At 34.1% G+C, this 19201-nt stretch overlaps 1 protein-coding gene and 1 non-coding gene across 2 annotated transcripts; one reads left to right on the forward strand and one right to left on the reverse strand.

Moving 5' to 3' along the window:
- Positions 1-14685: 14685 nt before the first annotated feature.
- On the reverse strand, positions 14686-14793 carry LOC125853997 (small nucleolar RNA R71). Its single transcript, XR_007445296.1, has one exon. It is a non-coding gene; the product is annotated as a small nucleolar RNA R71 (small nucleolar RNA).
- A 2283-nt stretch (positions 14794-17076) lies between these two features.
- LOC125853214 (transcription factor MYB108-like) lies at positions 17077-18582 on the forward strand. The gene is made up of 3 exons (XM_049532888.1): positions 17077-17428; positions 17758-17887; positions 17978-18582. The coding sequence occupies exons 1-3, from the start codon at positions 17260-17262 to the stop codon at positions 18564-18566; spliced, it is 888 nt and encodes a 295-aa protein (XP_049388845.1). The 5' UTR covers positions 17077-17259; the 3' UTR covers positions 18567-18582.
- The last annotated feature ends 619 nt before the right edge of the window (positions 18583-19201 follow it).

A 19201-nucleotide genomic window follows, 5' to 3' on the forward strand; every position in this document is an offset into this window, starting at 1 on the left:
AACAAGTTATCTCAAAATTATGATATTGATATTATAATACGAGAATTAAATAATATATAATGATATTATTAAGTGAATATACTTTTATCAGATAAAAAATGGAACATATTAAATATAATATATGTTTGGTTTAAATCTAATAAATTGAGATATCTATTCAATATCCATTTTCAATTTTATCCTTGTCTTTCTTTAAAATGGAGGAATAGGTTGAAAAAGTGAAGATGTGTCACTTTGTTTTTTGTTTTATAATGGACTTACTTAACCCAATTGATTGTGCCACATACAAGGTGTGGTATAACAGTAATAAACATCATAATTGTGATATAAATAGTCCCAATATAGTTAATCTCACAATTAGAAATTATACCAATAATAGAATAAAATGATTTCACACTTTATCCCAAAATTATATAGAGAAGATTATAAGAGATTTCTGGTCCACCATAAAAAAAAAAGACCCCTAATTATCAGGTTAGCTTAGGCCATAATTATTTGGATTTAACAAATATCTTAATTTTAATTATTCAGTTTTCAATAATTAAATACGTTTGTTATTAAGTATTAATAATTCATATTTTAATCATGCATTAAAACTACTTAACAGGTCCGATCAGAATGATTAAGTCTTTTACAAAAGTTAAAATTCATCAATTTCATTCATTTACTGCTAATCATTATCACCCACTATTATCAAATGTCATTGTTGTCGTGCACCATTGTCATTACCATTCCTATCAACTTCAACCACAATTACCACCGCTACAAATCACTACAATTAACTGTGATCATTGTGCGCTAGCCACCATTTATAATCTCCACCTTCAATTACTATTACCATAATTAAAACCAAAAATCACCAATATATATTGTCAACACTATCATTATTTGATATCACCATTAGTTATGATCACTATTATGGATCACAATTATCGACCGTCACAACTAACTACCACCATCAACCACTGGTGTCAACCAATGGCGGAGTCACCTTACAATTAGGGGGTTTATTCGAAAATTATACGATTTATACATGCTTAAAATAATTTTTTAGGTATATATAGTAGATGTCGAACCTCCTTCGGCTACTTCGTGTGCCTATTTTTTCATATTATGAGCCCCTTATTGAAAATTCTGACTCCGCCACTGGTGTCAACAACTAATACCACTCGTTTTTACCATCAACACCACCAGGGGCGGACCCACGAGGGTTCCAAAGGGTTCACCCGAACCCCCTCGGTAAAAAATTACACCGTATATATAAGGTAAATTTTTTGTACATATATGAATATATATATATATATATATATATATTTGAACCCCCTTAAAGACAGAGAGAAATTGATAGCCCAGCGGTAGGTCCCTTGACATTAAGTTGCATGCCGAGGGTTCGAATCCCTATTCGAGCGTTTTTTTTCCTTTTTTAGTTTCAGTTTTTTTTTTAATTTTCAGTTCCGTTTTTCGCAGTTTTTTTTTTTTATTATTTTATAAAACATGCTAAAAGTGTGGTTTTAAACCCAAAAAAATTCAAGGGTCCGCCACTAAAACTATATAATACTACTTTCTTGAAATTTTGTTTTGTTGACTTATTTACACGTTTATACTTTTATTTTTCGAACTCACTGAACGAAAATCCTGGGTCCGCTTCTGAACACCACCATTAGCCAATACCATCCTCAACTGATACCCACAACCATCACATCACCACACAAATTTTATGTATTCAGATATTAAAAAAAAAATAAACACTCTTAATTATTTAATATTTATATTTTAATATACAAAAAAAATAATTTATATTTTAATGCAAAGTCTAATTAACTTTGAAATGTATATTTAGATTCAAATATCTAAATCTTAATACATATCTTAATATTTAAATGTATATTTAAATATATATGTCTTAATCTTAAGAAAAATAAATGAAATATATTAACCGGCCATAACCATGAGGACTTTATAAAATAAAAAGAAAATTTAGAGGGAGAAGAAAAAATGGGGGTAAATGTAGTAGCTGGCTAGCTACAGTACATAGATAAATAGTGTGTGTGCCCGATTAAAAATATTTATTGGTTAAGACATAAATGTCAAAAACACACATAAATTATACTTTTTTTTTAGATTTATACCTAAATTATTGAGAGTGTGAGTTTCATACCTAAACTATCACTTTTTAGTTTGAGAAACACACCCCTCTCTTTTATACCACTTTCATCATGGTGTGTGTAATACACCGTCTTTTATTTTAAAAAATTGTCACATCGCACTCCACATGGACAAGACATTCAACCTTGACAAAAATTAAATAAATTATTAGTATTAGTTAAAAATAAAAACTAAAAAATTATTATCCAAAAAAATAATATTTCTTTTATAAAATAAAATGTAAATTTTTTTTTCTTACCCCACTCCATCACTTCCTCTCATTGCACCCCGCACCCCCAACCCCCGGCCATTTTTTTTTGTTTAAATTTCTTTCATAAAAAGATTTAATTTTNCCCCCCCCCCCCCCCCCCCCCACAAATACTAATTTAGATATTATTTTATTTTCTTTAAAAAATAATTCTACCCACCCCACTTAACCCTTCGCTTCCAATTTTTTTTTCTTATTTTTTGTTAGATATATACATATCGAAAATATTTTTTACTTGCCGCCGCAAGATTTTTATAATTTTTTATTTATTTATGTTATATTCGGTACACTAGTAGAATTTTTTTTCTAAAAATATATGTACGTACATATCTAACACAAAATGAGAAAAATGTAAAAAAAAAATAAAATTAGGTGCGGAGGGCTAAATAGGATGGAGTAAAATTTTTATTTTTTAAAAAATAATATCAATTTTTTTTGGGGGGTGGGATGTGTGGGTGGTTTTTTTTGGGAGGGGGGAGTATGAATTTTTTAAAAATATTTTATAAAATATATTTTTTTTTAAAAAAAGGATGGGGGATTGTGGGGGGTACGTGGAGGAGGTGGTGGAGTGAGGTAAGAAAAATAATCTAAATTTTATTTTTTTAAAAAAATATTTTTTTTATGGATATTCATACTTTAATCTTTAATTTTTAATTAATATTAATAGTTTATTATTTAATTTTTGTCAAGGTGAAATATTTTATCTATGTGGAATATCATGTGTTAAGATTTTTCAAATAAAAGAGAGAGTGCATTACACACACCACTTAGGTGTGTTTCTCAAACTAAAAAGTGATAGTTTAGGTATGAAACTCATACTCTCAATAGTTTAGGTATGAAACTAAAAAAAAGATAATTTAAGTGTGTTTTTGACACTTATCTCATTGGTTAACACTAAATTAATCTACTTGATATTTATTCATTAAAAATCAAACTACCCTTGCAAGAGAAAAATCATTTAGCTATTTTTCATTAATCTACCCTTATAACAGAAAATCGTCAATTATTTTTCATTTATTTCGAAATCGTAAACTGCGAAATCAACTTTATCTATAAATCTAGTAGTGTTGTGTCCTCTAATCTCAATGTTATCTCTTTTAATTAATAATAATTACACTTGAAAGTTGTTGCCTCAAAGTGCTGTCTGTGGTGAATATGGTAGTTTTTCCACAATTGTAGTGGTCCATGAATATCTATAAGTAGGAGCCACAATCTACTGTTGATAAAAAGAAACATAAATATATGAAAATATTAATTAGAGGGGAAAGGGATATTTGGACAATGAATTATATTAGAATATTTCTACCAACGTGGGTTGTGGTGCAGTGGTAAGACAGTTTCATCCTTTCGAATTTAAACCCTAAATATAGAAAAAATCATGTTAGAAACGTCACCCCAAATCGGGACTTCAATGCAAAAAATATTAGAAAATTTCTATCATGTCATTGTATTCTTCATAAGTTCATCTTTATTTCTACGAAATTTTCTTCTTTTATCGGAAGTGCATGCACCGCTCTGGCATAATTTTATCTCAGATCCTCATTATATTTTTAAAGATATCTTCAATCTATATTCTATATCATTATTAGCCAGGTACATATGTGAGGTTAATCCCAATTTTCAATGGAATAACTAGTAAATTGTCCAAAAGTCTTGAATAATACTCTTTTTGGTCCATATTAAGTGATTTTGTTAGCTTGGACATATGCGCTCATTACAAAATCTACTTACTCCTAGAAAGTAAAAAGTATTTTTACTAAATTTACCTTTAATTAAATAGTACCTATATAGTTTCTTGGTTACATGAAATTCAGTTATCTAAATAATATAGGTAAATTTGAAAGAAAACATTTCTTCCGTCCATTTTTATTTATTCAGTATTGATTTGAAAAACGTCTTTAATGCTAAAACAAATAGAATGGCAATCTTACTATATCTCCTTTTGAATATAAAAAATTCAATATTTTGAAAAATGACTATAGTTAATAATAAAAGTAAATTAGCTACTAAGTATAAATTGTATCTTGATTTTCTAAATTGGACCAATAAAAGTGGACATTTATATTTAATATAATTAAAAGATAAAAGTAGACGAAAGGAGTAATTAACATGTTCTTCATTTATATTTAATATACAAGGTAGGGATCATGCCTAACCCCACCCTGAAGGTGACTTTTGATTAAAAAAAAAAAACCTTCTTCATTACGTGACACACCACTTATTTTGAACTAAATCATTTTTTAAAAAAAGAAGATAAAAACACCACTTAATGTGAACTCGAGGGAGTAGTACTTTATATTTCTGTCTCTAAGGGCATCTCCAATCCAAACACCAAATTTTACATCAAATTTGGTGTCAGCACTATTCTTTGTTTAATCAACTCCAACCCATTGCACCAAATTTTACACCAAAAATAAATATTTTTCTCTCTCTTTATTATTATATTATTATTTTTTATTTCATTTATATTTTCTTATTTCATAAAACAAATTCTTTCTAAAACATTCACCATATATAATTCATATTATTTCCTTTTATAATCGTTTAATATAAAATTATTTTATACCATAATTTTTTAAATAATATAAATTGCTAGTAAATATTATACATAATAATGGATAATACAAATAAAAGTGAAATCATTAATGAAATACAATTAAATAAAGTATTGATGTATACTTTATTATATCCCATACAATTCATATTTTAATAGTATTGATGGATTCGGAAAGAATCTGTCAGATTATTAAGTTATTGTTGTAATTTTTTTAAATTAGTATGTTTTGTTGTATTTTTAAAAATTACTATGTATTTTATATTTCAATTTTGATGTATGTCAATTACTACTTTGTTGAATGTTTATTATTTTCGGTTATTTTTAAGTACATTGTATTATTTGTTTAAAAAACTATATGTTTGCATTTTTAATTTTTGTGAAGGTTAATTGTAGTTATATCCAATTATAATTTATAGTACAATTAACATAAATTTAATTTTAAAAAAAAGTCATATATAGAAAAGTTAATTTATAAAAAAACTAAATTTTATATCTAAAATTAATATTATAAAAATGTTACATAAAAAATAATTAAATATACAAGAGATTTAATTAAAACATACAATTTATATAATGTTTAATTAAAAATTTGTATGATGAAATAATATTAAAATATTTAAAAAGTGAATTGGTGTGATGAATAGTGTTACACCAAATTTGGTGTAACACTATTCACACACCAAATTTGGTGTAAAATTGGGGTGGGTTGGAGCTCAAAACAACCAAATTTTACACCAAATTTAGGATTTGATGTAAAATTTGGTGTAGAGTTGGAGATGGTCTAACGGCTCTTACAATTAATCAGTCTCTAGTTTGTTGATTGCTATAGTGCATGTAGTCCCTAATGGCATGCATCGCTGATAAAAAAAATTCAAATTGAATTTTCAGGATTGTTATTGATGAAAAATTAGAGGGGCCTAAACTCATATGGACCTAACGCCCATATTTATTAAGACAAACAAAAATCGAAATAAAAAATAAATTAGACATAAAACATATCCTATCTCTATAAACATGTCCTTTCGTCTAGGGTTTTCTAATCTAGCTTCCCACCATTACCGCCTTCACCCCAAAACACCTGAGAAACTGTTCCCTTACTAGGAGAACAATAAATTTCGCCTCCTCATGTTATAGGTCATTAACATTGAGTTCTTCTCCTTGTGTCCTTCTTCATCAACTAACAAGAGTTAGTATATTCCACTTTCCCTACCTTCATATTCATGTGCATACTTCTGTTGACCATACTCCCTTGCAATTGTGTTCACTGGTTCGGTGGTCGTTGCTTCTTGTGTGTAGCTTCACGATCTAGTCTAATGGAAGAATGCTTAATCATTAGGTTGGTGATTTCTGCTTCCTTTTCTCATTTATTGCCCATTTTCTGATTTCGTTTGCCTCTGTTCCCTTGCAGTTGGTGCTTGAATGGAGTGCATGAGTAGCTTCATTCCACTTCCTCAATAGTGATTAAAGCTTTTTCCAAGCTAAAGTGTCTCCATTTGATCAAGATCTTCCACTTTTGCCAAGTCCTTTTTGATGGCTCAAAGTAGCCTAGGTTAGATAGCATTTAACATTTCTTGATACCCTTATGTTTTTGTAAATGATGTACTTGTGAAAAAACTATGTTATGGCCTCCCTCCCCCATTATCTCTTTATTAGTGAAAACCTTAGATATGAGTTGTTTAATTTGTCACGGTTTATGATTATCCTACCTTTCGCCTCCATGCTATGAAAATCTGTTAATATGCGATTTTTTTTCTATAGTTATATTTTCCAAGTAGTCTGCAAGTTGATTCTCTTCCCTCATTATATGTTGGAACCTGTGTTGCTAGCCTTGTAAACATTCTCTGATTTTTTCAACTGTTTCATTTATTATCCACGGACATGCCACTTTCCTTCTAGCACTTTGATTAATACCATGGAATATGTTTGTGTTATTATTTGATGATGTTGTGATTGTTTGCAATGCCTACTTGGTGCTAAAATAGCATTTGCTTTTGCCAATGTGTTCGTAGTATTCTCCATATGAACTCTGTTTGCTTGAATAATATTTCCTATACCATTCCTTAAGATAGGCATATGAACTTGCTCCTAGATTTCCCCTGGATGCACCATCGGTGTTGTAATTGACCCATCCTTCTGGGGATATTCTCATCTTACCATGGGTACTGTAACATCCCACCTTAGAAAGAGCTAGATTTAGAAACCGCTAAATTGGAAATAGCCAAATTGAGAATCTTACAAGTTATGCTTAAGTTGTGAGTTTTGGGTCAACTTCAAATGGCCATAACTTTTAGTACATGATGAGTCATGTAGCCCATAAGATACCAAATGAAAGGACTTGGAATCCTCTTTCCGACGCCACCAAGTTATCTAAGTTTCAAGCTCGGACGAGGGAGATGCCCATTTGAAATCTGTCTGTCCAGTTAAGAAAAGTTACTCGAAAAGATGAAGGGTATTTTGATATTTCCTTACCCCTTCAGATTAAAACATTGTTAGTAATATTTTGGGGTCCAATCTGATTTGGGTCAGTTTTACAAATCCTAGATTATACTTAAGGTTTTAGAAGAGAGTTCAAGAAGAGGAAAAGAGGAGAAAAGGAAGAACGATCAAGGTTTCTTGCAAATTGAGGATTGTTTCGCTAAATCGAAGTATGTAAGTTTTCATAGTGTTGGGTTCGTTCACCCACACACTAATCATGATTTCCATATTCGAATTTCATCCATAAGATTGAGTATATGTGAGTTCTTGAAGTTTGTGATCTATTCTTTAAGTATGAGTTTTCATTGAGTAAATTGATAAATTCTTGGGTGGATTTCGTTGAACTTGTTCTGGGTTATAAGAATTTGAGAGTTTTTACCTTAGAATTTTAGTGGGTATGAGTTGAATCGAGTTTGAGAGAGGAAGAAAAGATCGGGCAGAATTAAGTGCGTAGGTTCACGTCACGGGCTTGCTCCCCTAGAAAGTTTCCTCTCTCTCCGCATTGCGGAGAGAGCGCGGAATCCACTGTCTCAAAAATTATTTCACGACCAAATAAATTACACCTTCTCCGCGTTGCGCCTTTGCTCCCCCGATAGTATTTTCACTCGTTTCTTATTTATCAACTATCTAAACCCCACTTATTCATTAAGAGGTCTTTCATAACATAAATCATATCCCCGAATTCATAATTCAAATTATAGGTAGAGTTAAGAGTAAAGTCTTAAGAGTTCTTTCGAGTCTACTTGAGAAGTCTTTTACAATCTTTTCAAAGCTTGTTTTAAGACTTGAGTACTTAAGTATGAGGATGAGTAAAGTTGAGTTTATTTTTAAAAAAAATGATATATGGGAACTAAGTATTCCCAAGAATAAATGTTTTTTTACATTTAAGATGAAAAGAAACACTGATTTTCAAAAGAGTTCATGAAGAGTTTTGAGTACTATCTCTTTTAAGAGAAATATTTTGAGTAATAATTCCAAATTTGAGGATGAGGAAATGTTATTTTTAAAACATATGAGCTAAGTTATATTTTGGGAGTAGTATTGAGCACCGATATGGGAGAGAGTTCAGACAACTCACAGCCCCCATAAACCATGTAGCAAAGTGGGTAGAAAGGATCATCCTTTTTAGATGATTCCTTATTGATTTTTAAGCATAGCTTAGTGGATCCACTTAGTTAATGAGTTCTATACCCCGGCAAGGTATAGGACAATTCTGGCAGCATGGACGAGACGATGTATCATCACATAGCCCATAGTGATGATTGTCGATTAGAGAATGTCCCAAACAGAGTTATTTTGTATTTTTACATACAAGCTGAGTTATTATTGTATTTTTAAATGCATGAAGTTGTTATCTACTATTTTAAATGCTTTATATAAACTGCATATTTATTGTTGTTTTTATACTGCATTGAGTTGAGTATTCATGAGATGAGGTTGAGTTGAGTAGATTCGAGGTGAGTATGTTTCATTCTTTCCAAGTTCAAGCTTTATGTTATGTTCAGTTTTCCCCTTACAGCCTCGTACATTCAATGTATTGATGCCATTTGGACTGTATCGTTTCATGATGCAGATACAAGAGACCAGGGCCATCAATAGGCTATTCATTGATACCAGTTGCAGTTCCAGAGTTGTTTGGTGAGCCTCCTTGCTTCCGAAGGGTCCTCATTTATGTTTTATCATTTCAGTTTTGTCGTTAGGATGTCGTGGGTCTTGTCCCGACATCCATCTCAGTTAGTAGAGGCTTCATAGATAGATAGACAATAGTAATTCATGAGTCATTTTCATTTCATTTCAGTTATTGATGTTTGAGACTTGAATTGCCGCTTTGGCTAGTGAATGCTTTATTTCTAAAATATTTTAAGTTTATCTTTTGAGACGGTTCAGTAAATTTACTTTTGAGTTCATGTGTTGTAGAGTAAGTCTTCCGCTGAGAGTTCAGTCAGGCCAAGGGTTTGCTTGGTGCCAACAATGGTTCTCCAGTTTCGGCCACGTCTAGGGTGTAGGCTCGGGGCATGACAGTTACCTTCATCTGTGCACCTCTTATCTCTAGATCTTTTATCATTTCTGCCCAACCTTCTGACACTGTCATATTTGGCCTTCTAACTTTTATCAACATATACATGTTTCTGGTAGCATTATGATGATAAGGTTTCCACGACAACTTGAATACCTTCCAATTTAAAAATTTATACCTCTACCTCTAACTATGTAATGTAAATCAAAATCTGCAATGTGGAACCTATGTTATGTACCAGCTATATTATTTAAGCCACTTGTGAGTGTGCTCAATGTGTATTCAAAGACCATAGTTTCCAAATACAAGCCGGAAAGCTTGTAATAATTATGGAGTAATGGAGGAAACTGCAAACTCATTTGGAAAAAAAGTAATTAAGGGTGATTTAAAAAATTCACAAAACTAAGAAAAATTGACACAGATCTAATTATTGAGTATAGGTGATAATTTTAAGATTAGTGCTAATGACATTAATTTTAAAATTTTATTATTTACATAAATGTTCTATCTTCCTCTCCTCACCCCTCCCCCTCCTTTATGTCATTGTTGATGTAATGACCCAATTGATCATTTTTAAATTTTTTTGTGAATTTACCCTTTTTCCCCTCCTAATATCGACCCCGAGTCTTTTATGTTTGAGTTTGAAAAGTTTGTTTTGTACTTTGAGTTAAAAGTTGAGAAATTGGTAAGTTTTGAGTTTGAAAGGCTAATATTGTTAAGAAAGTGGGTTTTGGAGACTTTTGGAGTTTCGAGTACCATAATAGAATTCCATCGATTTCATCAGTACTGAAATTTGGAATCTCAGTTGTGAGAATTGTCGATTTCAGTTTCTGAGTCCTTCTGAGTATTTGAGGTCCCAAGTTGTGAATTTATGGAAATTTAGCCTTTGAGTTGACTTTAGTCAATATTCAGGGTTCGGATGCTCGAATCAGAATTGTGAGTTTCGTTAGATTTGGGGGATGATTTTAGGCCTAGGTGAGGTCTTAGTTGATTTTTGAGAGGCCCCGAGCTTGTTTTAGACTTTTAAGGTGTGAGTTAATTTCTTGTGTTTTTTTGCAGATGTCAGATCAAAGAGACCTCAGATTCATGTTTTGACGATTTTACTGAATTTAGAACATCGAGTATAATTGATTTGCATATCTAGTTTATGTGTACGGGGTTTCAAACAAATCTCGAGGGTCCTTTCAGACTGTTGAAAGTTGGCTTTGTTTTCTAGTACATCATGCTTCAATTTTGCCAAGGTCCTGTTGCTTAAACAACCTCCATGACCTGTAGCTTAAACGAAGAACCTGTCGCTTAAGCGAAGGACATGTCGCTTAAGCAACCTTCGCTTTTGCGAAGGATTCTTAAGCAAACCCCTGGTTGCTTGTGGGATACATGAGAGGGTTTTTGGCCTGCATATTTTGTAAGCCCATTTTTTCAATTATGAGCTTTAGGGACCTTGGTGGCGATTTTTGGAAGGATTTTTCTATGCTAAATCAATTGAATTGTGTGGCTTTGGAAGTGATTCAAAAAGGGTAGACTCAACTACTGGAGTGATTGTTGATTCTTTTTAAGGCAAGTGAACTCCTAAACCTCACATTTTAGTAGAATTCGTGTACTTCCTTTATTGTTTATGTGTTGGGAGTAATGGGAATGATGTGAAGGGTTTAAATTGTCCACTTGATACATCAAAAGAAATAAAAAAAGGGTTGAAATGAAAAGGGCTATGTGACGAACATATGATATGAATTGCCTTATTGTGACCCCTATTGATTGATTAATAAAATGCTTGAAAGAATGAATGTGAACTTGAATTGTGTGAATTGTTGTCTTTTCCGTGTGGTGTTATATTACTTTTTACCTTGATTGTGAATACCGTGATGAGACATGTGATGATTAATTGTGTCGAGGTCTTTGTAGGCGAGTGCTATGATGTCGAGGTCTTTGTCGGTGAGTGTTGTGATGCCATAGGTCATTTTCGATAAGTGTTTATAAATCCAATAGGAAATGGTTCTGGCTAGTGATATAAAGCCGATGAGATATGGTTTCGGCTAGTGATTTGATATAAAGATGATGGCAAATAGTTCCGGCTAGTGATATTGTGTCGATGAGAAATGGTTCCGACAAGAGATTTACTAGTGTAACTTGATGAATTTGAAGCTTTGCGTGACTTGCTTGTTACTTGAGATTGATGTAATTGTTCTATGTGATTGAACTAGTTGACTTTGAGTTTGACTTATTTGATTCATATGATTATCGATTGTGACTATTGAGTTGTGGTTATTGGGCCTTGTGAGCCGTGTATTGTAGAATTGCTAGGTTTGGCTTATTTATGTGCAACTTGTAGTTTGAGAAGGTTCGGTTGGAGAGTATGGGGTATTTGTTTCTAGCTAGATACCTTGTTTATTAGGTTGCTTGTTGGGTACCGTGTTGTGGGTAATCACCCCTTGCTTCTACAATTGTGTTGGTTCCAAGCCCAGACCCATGTGATCTTCTTATTCTTCTTCTTCTCCTAACTGTCGAGGCTCGTTGAAGGACTTGAGAGGTAGCTGCTTGTCATCGTGGCGGGTCCTTTTTTCCTTTTCTTTAAGCTTTGTTCTCTTGAGAAACAAAGACTGAGACTTGTACTTATTTCTCAATTCCGCAGTTTATATATTTAGTGGCTTGGACATGTGACAACCAAATTTTGGGGGTTTTAATAGAAAAATAAGATTTTTGCTTTATCTTGTTCTTATTTTACTGTTTTTCCGCATTTCTTTCATTTTTGTTAGGTTGAGTTTGACTTTTCTTGGTGGGAATCGACAACTGACATCACGTCCATTTTTGGGTCGTGACAAATGGTATCAAAGTCCCTGGTTCATAGGTCTCATGTGTGTACAAGCCAAGTCTAAGTAGAGTCTTGATGATCGGTACAAATACGTCTGCAATTATCTTCAAGAGGCTACAAAGATTGTTAGGAAACTTTCTTTTATTCATCCTTTTTTATCGTGCGTGTCTTTCTTTGCTAGTGCTGAGTTGTCACATGTTGTTTTACCGAGAACCAAAGCTTCTGTTTCCAGTGGTAGATGAGAGGCAGTGCCAACAACTATTGTTGAGGCCCCAACTAGGGGTAGAGGTAGGGCCCGAGCTAGAGTTCGTGCTCATGGAGTAGCACCGATTAGATGGCGTGCCCGTAGAGAGGCACCAGCCAGAAGCAGAGTTAGAGAGTCTTCTCTCGAGCCACAAGTTGAGGTTGTTGAGGATCAAGTTCCTCCCAAGTTTGGAGCTCCTTTGTTTATAAGACTTTGTTGAGGATGTTAGGTGTGTTGGAAACTTTTCTCATGGTGGTGCGACAGGTATGCCACAAAGTTCCCAAATGAGGGTAGGGGCATAGACCCCAGGATCAGGTGTGGGTCAACCACCAATGGTTCTGACACCGGTTGTGGGTGTTCAGATTGCTACTGAGGTTATTCTGACTACAGTTGAGCAGCAATGTTATTAGAGGTTTCAGAAGATGAAACCACCCCAATTTCAGGGTGGTAAGAGAGATGATGCTCATGAGTTCTTGACTTTGTACCATGAGATGCTTGAGGCAGTGGGTATGGTGGATGGTCGTGGTGTCCGATTTGTTGCACTTCAGATTCCTGGTCGTGCCAGAGAGTGGCAAAGGACTTTTTTAAGGTCTAGACCAGTTGGATCTCCTCCGGCAAAGTCTCTAGTGCTTTCCAGGACCGGTTCATTCCTTGGAGCGTGAGGGAGGAAAGTCAACTGAGATTTGAGATCTTGACTAAGGGAGTTTGTCTGTGACCGAGTATGAGGCCCATTTATGTGAGCTTTCTAGGCATGCTATTAATATTGTCCAAGATGAGGAAGAGAGAGTTTTTTGGTTTGTGAGAGGGTTGACTTTCTCCGCCAGGTCTTATGTGTTAAGAGAAGCCAGAGAGGGGGCTTCCTTCTAGTTTATTATGAGCATCGCCAAAGAGGCGGAGTTGATGGTTTTAGAGGAGTTTGGAGAGCCCAAAAGTGCATTTTCTTCTAGTCAGTTTTCTCTTGCTTCATCTGGAGGAAGAGGTTTGCATAGAGGTAGTGGTTCCTTCTAGCACTGTGGGATGGTTCATGCTTCTATGCCAATAGCTGAGAGTGGGCAGTCAACCCGATGATCTTATGGTTCTGGCCAAGGTGGCTATGGTAGTTCATCTGGTTCAAAGCAGTAGTTATATGTGCCTAGATCTTGCTTTACTTGTGGGGATCTAAGTCATATGATGCGACAATGTCCTCTATAGACTCATTCAGGACATCAACGTTCTTATTCAGCCACACCCGTTAGGGATTGAACGCCTCCGTCCAGGGGTCTAGACAGAGTTCAGACCGGTAGATATGGTAGGACTTCTGGTAGGGGTGTTCCAGTTCCGCAGTGTGGGGGTAAATGTTCTACTTAGGCTACATGAAACCGAGATGGCCAGTGCTATGCTTTTCCAGGAAGTCTTGAGGCTGGGACTTTTGATGTTGTGATGACATGTATTGTCCTAGTTTGACATCGACCTACGTCTACCTATTTTGTTGTTGGGTATGATATGACGTTTGATTGCATGCATGTGTCTATTCATATTGCTACACCAGTAGGTGAATCCTTTGTGGTGGATCGAGTGTATTGATCTTGTGTTATTTCTTTGGCCGGGTATTATACTTGGGTAGATTTGATCATTTTGGGAATGGTAGACTTTGATATTATCTTGGGTATGGATTGGCTTTCTCCGCATCATGTTATTCTTAATTGTTATGCTAAGACTATAACCTTAGCGATGCCAGGTGTCCCGAGAGTTGAGTTGACGGGTGTTAGTGGTTCTTTCCCTAGCAAAGTTATCTCCTTTATTAGAGCTTAGAGATTGATTAATAGAGGGTGTTTGTCCTATTTGGCTTTCATTCGGGATACTAGTGTTGAGTCACCTCCCATGGATTTGGTGTCCGTAGTTCGAGAGTTTTTGGATGTGTTTCCTTATGTTCCAGGTATTCTTTCGGATAGGGATATTGATTTTGCTATTGACTTGGAGTCGGGCACCAAACCCATCGCTATTCCTCCTTATCGTATGGCGACAACTGAGTTGAAGGAATTGAAAGATCAGTTATAGGATTTGTTGAGTAAGGGGTTTATCCGCCCTACTTATAGTGTGTTTGTGCTTGTCACCAACTCAATCACTAATTGGGCTAATCTAGCCACATATTTCATCACAAGAGATCTTCCCCTTTGAGAAGACAACTAATTAGTTTAGAACTGAAATTTCAGGGTTCACGTAGAAAGAAAAAGGGAGGCTTCCCTCAAGCATGGAAACGCTTCAAGGGATTGTTATTGAGTTGTCCCCATAATCATTAGAGAAAGAGAGTTATGGTACACACTTTTATTAAATGCTTGCAACGCTGAGTTTTTTTCCTTAGCAAGCAAGAAAACTTCTTAGCTATATTCTATCACTAAAACATTATCCAAAAAATTCTTCTCTCCAGACTATTCCCAATTGGGAAAACGATAAAGTTACATAATTACACAAATTCATATTCTATCCTTTGAACCTTCCAAAGAAAACACTTTATCCTCCAAATACATTTTTGCCCTTAAATTTATGCTCTTCAACTTGTGTTGGACAAGCAGAACGGCGAACAAAGATTGTTTTGCACCAATCACCTCGCTACTTTAGCCTTCAGTTTCTTCAAAAGCATATGCACTTGGGTCGGCAAAACATCAATCATGAATTGTATAACATTAATGATTTGCCGATGCTTAGGTAATTTTTCTCCAGTCAACCGAACATTTAGCTAGTGAGACGCCAACTGGCTCCTGTGAGAGACTGATTCCTTCGCTAGTGTGCATTGGTGATTTTAGACTCCAAATTCTTTAAACTTGATTTTTTCAAGAAATGACTGCACCCAAAAGAACTAGGACCTAAAATCCCCTCAATAAGCATTAAAACCTAACAATAATTCATGATTTTGAGTCTACTGAGTAGATAGAATACCAACTCATCAATACCCCAATGGAATCAACCCCTTAAAGAAGGACCTATTGAAACTACCACCCTATTGGGCCTTTAATTATCCCCTGATTTAGCATTAAAATCCTGCTTTACCCCTCCACATTTTTCACTGATTTATTATTGAACTTCTATGGACTCATGTCCATTCAGCAGTGTGTAGCTGGTATTGGAGGAAACCGAACTCAATCAAATAATGCATGATTGATTGGTATAGAGCTTGAACATACTATTTAAATCAGAATAGCACCCATTTAACTGACGAGAGGGAGTTGCTCGGATGGTAAGCACCCCTCACTTCCAATCCAAAGATTGCAAGTTCGAGTCACCAAGGGAGCAAAAGGGGTGGGAGCTCCTAGGGGAGGGTAAAAAAAAAGTTATCTTAACTTGGTGGGAAACTTGGAGAGAGAAAGGAAGTTGATCTGGTATGGAATTCAATTCTACTATCTGGACACATATTCATATTCTAGTTGGCAAATCAAGATATATTGTTGGCAAAAGAGAGAATGAACAAACTACAAATTTCAGTGGACAAAGCAAACACGTTGTTTATGTGATGATAACAAAGAGGAGTCGCAATTGCACCTATTTTTTTTGAATGTAGGTGCATAACAATAGTGCAAGAAGAGATGGAAAGATGGTCAGGATGTAGAGTTAAGACGAAGAAAGTGTTGATATGTTTAAGGATAAAAGGTAGACACTGACGACAACTCAAAAAGGAACTGACAACAACAAATGTGGGGGTAAGGATCTCCCGCACATGAAAGGCAAGAAATTGGAGACACTTCAAGGGAATAAATGTAAATCCAGAGTTAGTTGTTACATAAATTAAGAAGGAGATTATAAAATGGATAGAGCTCTTAAAAGGCTCTAGGCGGAATGTTAGGAAGTGCTGTAGTATAATCAACAAATTTATAACTAGTTATTTCTTTTTTACTGACTCTGAGGCTCGGAGATAACTTACATTTGGTTATGATTCTTATGAGTGCTCCTTAGGTGTAAATATTATTTTTCTATAGTAATCTTTTGCGGTTTACCAAAACACAAGTAAGTTCAGAAAAATGGATAAGTGAAGTTATAGAAAGTCAAAAATTCTATGACAACTTGCTTGGAGGGGCTAAAATACAAATATAGAAAAAGAAAATTAAAGTATAAAAAATAGGAGAACACAATATACATATTGTTTTCTAGGGACGAGAGAGAGTTGCTCGGATGGTAAGCATCCCTTACTTCCAACCCAAAGGTTGCGAGTTCAAGCCTCCAAGGGAGCAAAAAAGGGTGGGAGCTCCTAGGGAGGGTAAATCTTTTTTTTTAAAAAAAAAAAAAATCAAAAAAATAAAAAAGTATCGTTTTCTGGGAAGTAATAGAATAAGTATTTGTAAGTGGTTCAGTACAGGCAAAGTCAAAAGCGTCAAACGAGTTAAACTTTATTTAATTATTACTAGTACTTTAATTAATTAAACTATATAATTGAAAAAAAGAAGCTAGTATTAGAGTTTAATTCGATATTGCGGCTTTGTGGGATAGTTCAAATTCTTCATCCTACACTCACAATCACATGCCACTTTTTTTCTTTAAAATTGTCACAATTTTTCTCCAACCTATCTCTTTCTATATATCTATAAAAAGCCCCACCACCTTCTCTCGTGTAGTAATCCAAACATACATCTTTCTTCTCAACTCATCTCATTTTTCTCTTTCTCTAAAACACCTTTTATTCTCTCTCTTTAATTTCATCTATCCATCAATACTTTTATCTCCATCATCAATCAATCAGTTTCTTCGATCGGTTCGAGTTAAATCATTAATCTTGATGGATCATCAACATGTTAAAGCCGGTTTGAGCCGTGTAGATGCTAATAAGAATGAAGATGACATGGACCTCCGACGAGGTCCATGGACCGTTGAAGAAGACTTCACCCTCATGAATTATATCGCTCATCATGGTGAAGGTCGTTGGAATTCTCTCGCTCGTTGTGCTGGTAATTCATTTTTTACTTATGTGTTTTATTTGTGTGATATTTTCTTGTGAAAGAAAATTGGCTTTTCTTGTTGGAAAGTTAGTGTTAGATAAGAATTCAAGTGGGTGCTTGTGTGGTTTATACTTTCTTTCCGTACTAGGTAATCTTTTAAAAGCAAACAAGCACTCATCCAAATGTAATAAAGATAAAGGAGGTATAATTGGCTGCAAAAATATCTTTTTTCATTTAAAAAAAAAGAAAGAAGAAGAAGGCAATTGATACTAATTTAAGTAGTTGATATCATGAAATGAGAAATCTAATGTATTTTTATGGTATGGGAATTGAAATAGGTCTAAAGCGAACGGGGAAAAGTTGTAGACTAAGATGGTTGAATTATCTCCGGCCCGATGTACGACGTGGAAATATCACTCTTGAAGAACAACTTTTGATTCTGGAACTACATTCTCGTTGGGGCAATCGGTATGTTTCATTTTAAACATCACTTAACTATAATTGTGGTTTCAGTAATATAAGTAAGGAATTCTGATGAATAATGTTAAATGAGTGTAGGTGGTCAAAAATTGCTCAACATTTGCCAGGAAGAACTGACAACGAGATAAAAAATTACTGGAGAACGCGAGTACAAAAACATGCCAAACAGCTTAAATGTGACGTGAACAGCAAACAATTCAAAGATACGATGCGTTATCTATGGATGCCTAGGTTAGTAGAGAGAATTCAAGCAGCAGCAGGGGCATCTACCTCCAAAGTGATTGATCCTCAGACAATTAATCCAAACATGGTTCAAATTGATCACAATAATAACAACACAAATTCAAGCACGGCAACAGCTTCATCAGAAAACTCATTCGTTTCAGACCTCACTGATTGTTGCTACAATTATCCCCAACAACAACAAGATTATTTTCAAGTTAATCAAAGTATAAGTAGTCAACTTATTGGGGAATCTTTAATCAGCCCCACAGGTTACTTTCACCATGCTTTAGAATTCCAAGGCGCTGCTGCTGCAGATATGGATCATCAACAAAACACCACTCAATGGATGGACGGTGCAAATTTCTCTGACAATTTGTGGAATATTGAAGACATGTGGTTTTTACAGCAACAACTCAACAACAACAACAACAATGTCGTTTGAATATTAAATAAACGTACTATCATGTAGAAAAAATATATATATTATAGAGGTCGCATATTACCATAGAAGAATTGTGGATGCATTAAAATTCCATCCTTATGTAGGACATATACATGTAGCTTTTGGGGAGAGAGACATGTAGGATTAATTTGTGAATTTTACAGTCTAAAATTACTTTTCTTCTCTATTTTAGGTTTTTTCTGTTTTTTTTCCATGGAATTGGGTTGGGTTAAAAGGATTGATTTTGTAACATCTTTATTTTTAATTATTTATAACATCTACTTCTTTCGATTATATTCTTTGCATTTTAACAATCTTTTATATTCTTTCTATTTTATAATATTCTTCTTTCTAGCGCGCATGATAGAAACCAATATACATAAGATACAAGAAAAGTAATAACATGAAAATCAGGAGATTCCACACCCCGATTATAGAGAGTATTGAATTTGTAGGTCAAATCATAATTTTTTTTGTTTAATTTGATATTCCTTTTACAAAATCTCTTTTTTTTATCCATAAGACATAAGAGATCTGAGAGAGTTATTTATTCTACTCAATAGGTAAGTAGCTAATAGATCTCGTTTCCTCTTAATTATATTGTAGTAGCTAGATATTTATTTTCTTTTTTTTTG

Source organism: Solanum stenotomum, chromosome 1 (assembly GCF_019186545.1).
Source record: "Solanum stenotomum isolate F172 chromosome 1, ASM1918654v1, whole genome shotgun sequence".
In the NCBI taxonomy this organism is placed as follows: domain Eukaryota; kingdom Viridiplantae; phylum Streptophyta; class Magnoliopsida; order Solanales; family Solanaceae; genus Solanum; species Solanum stenotomum.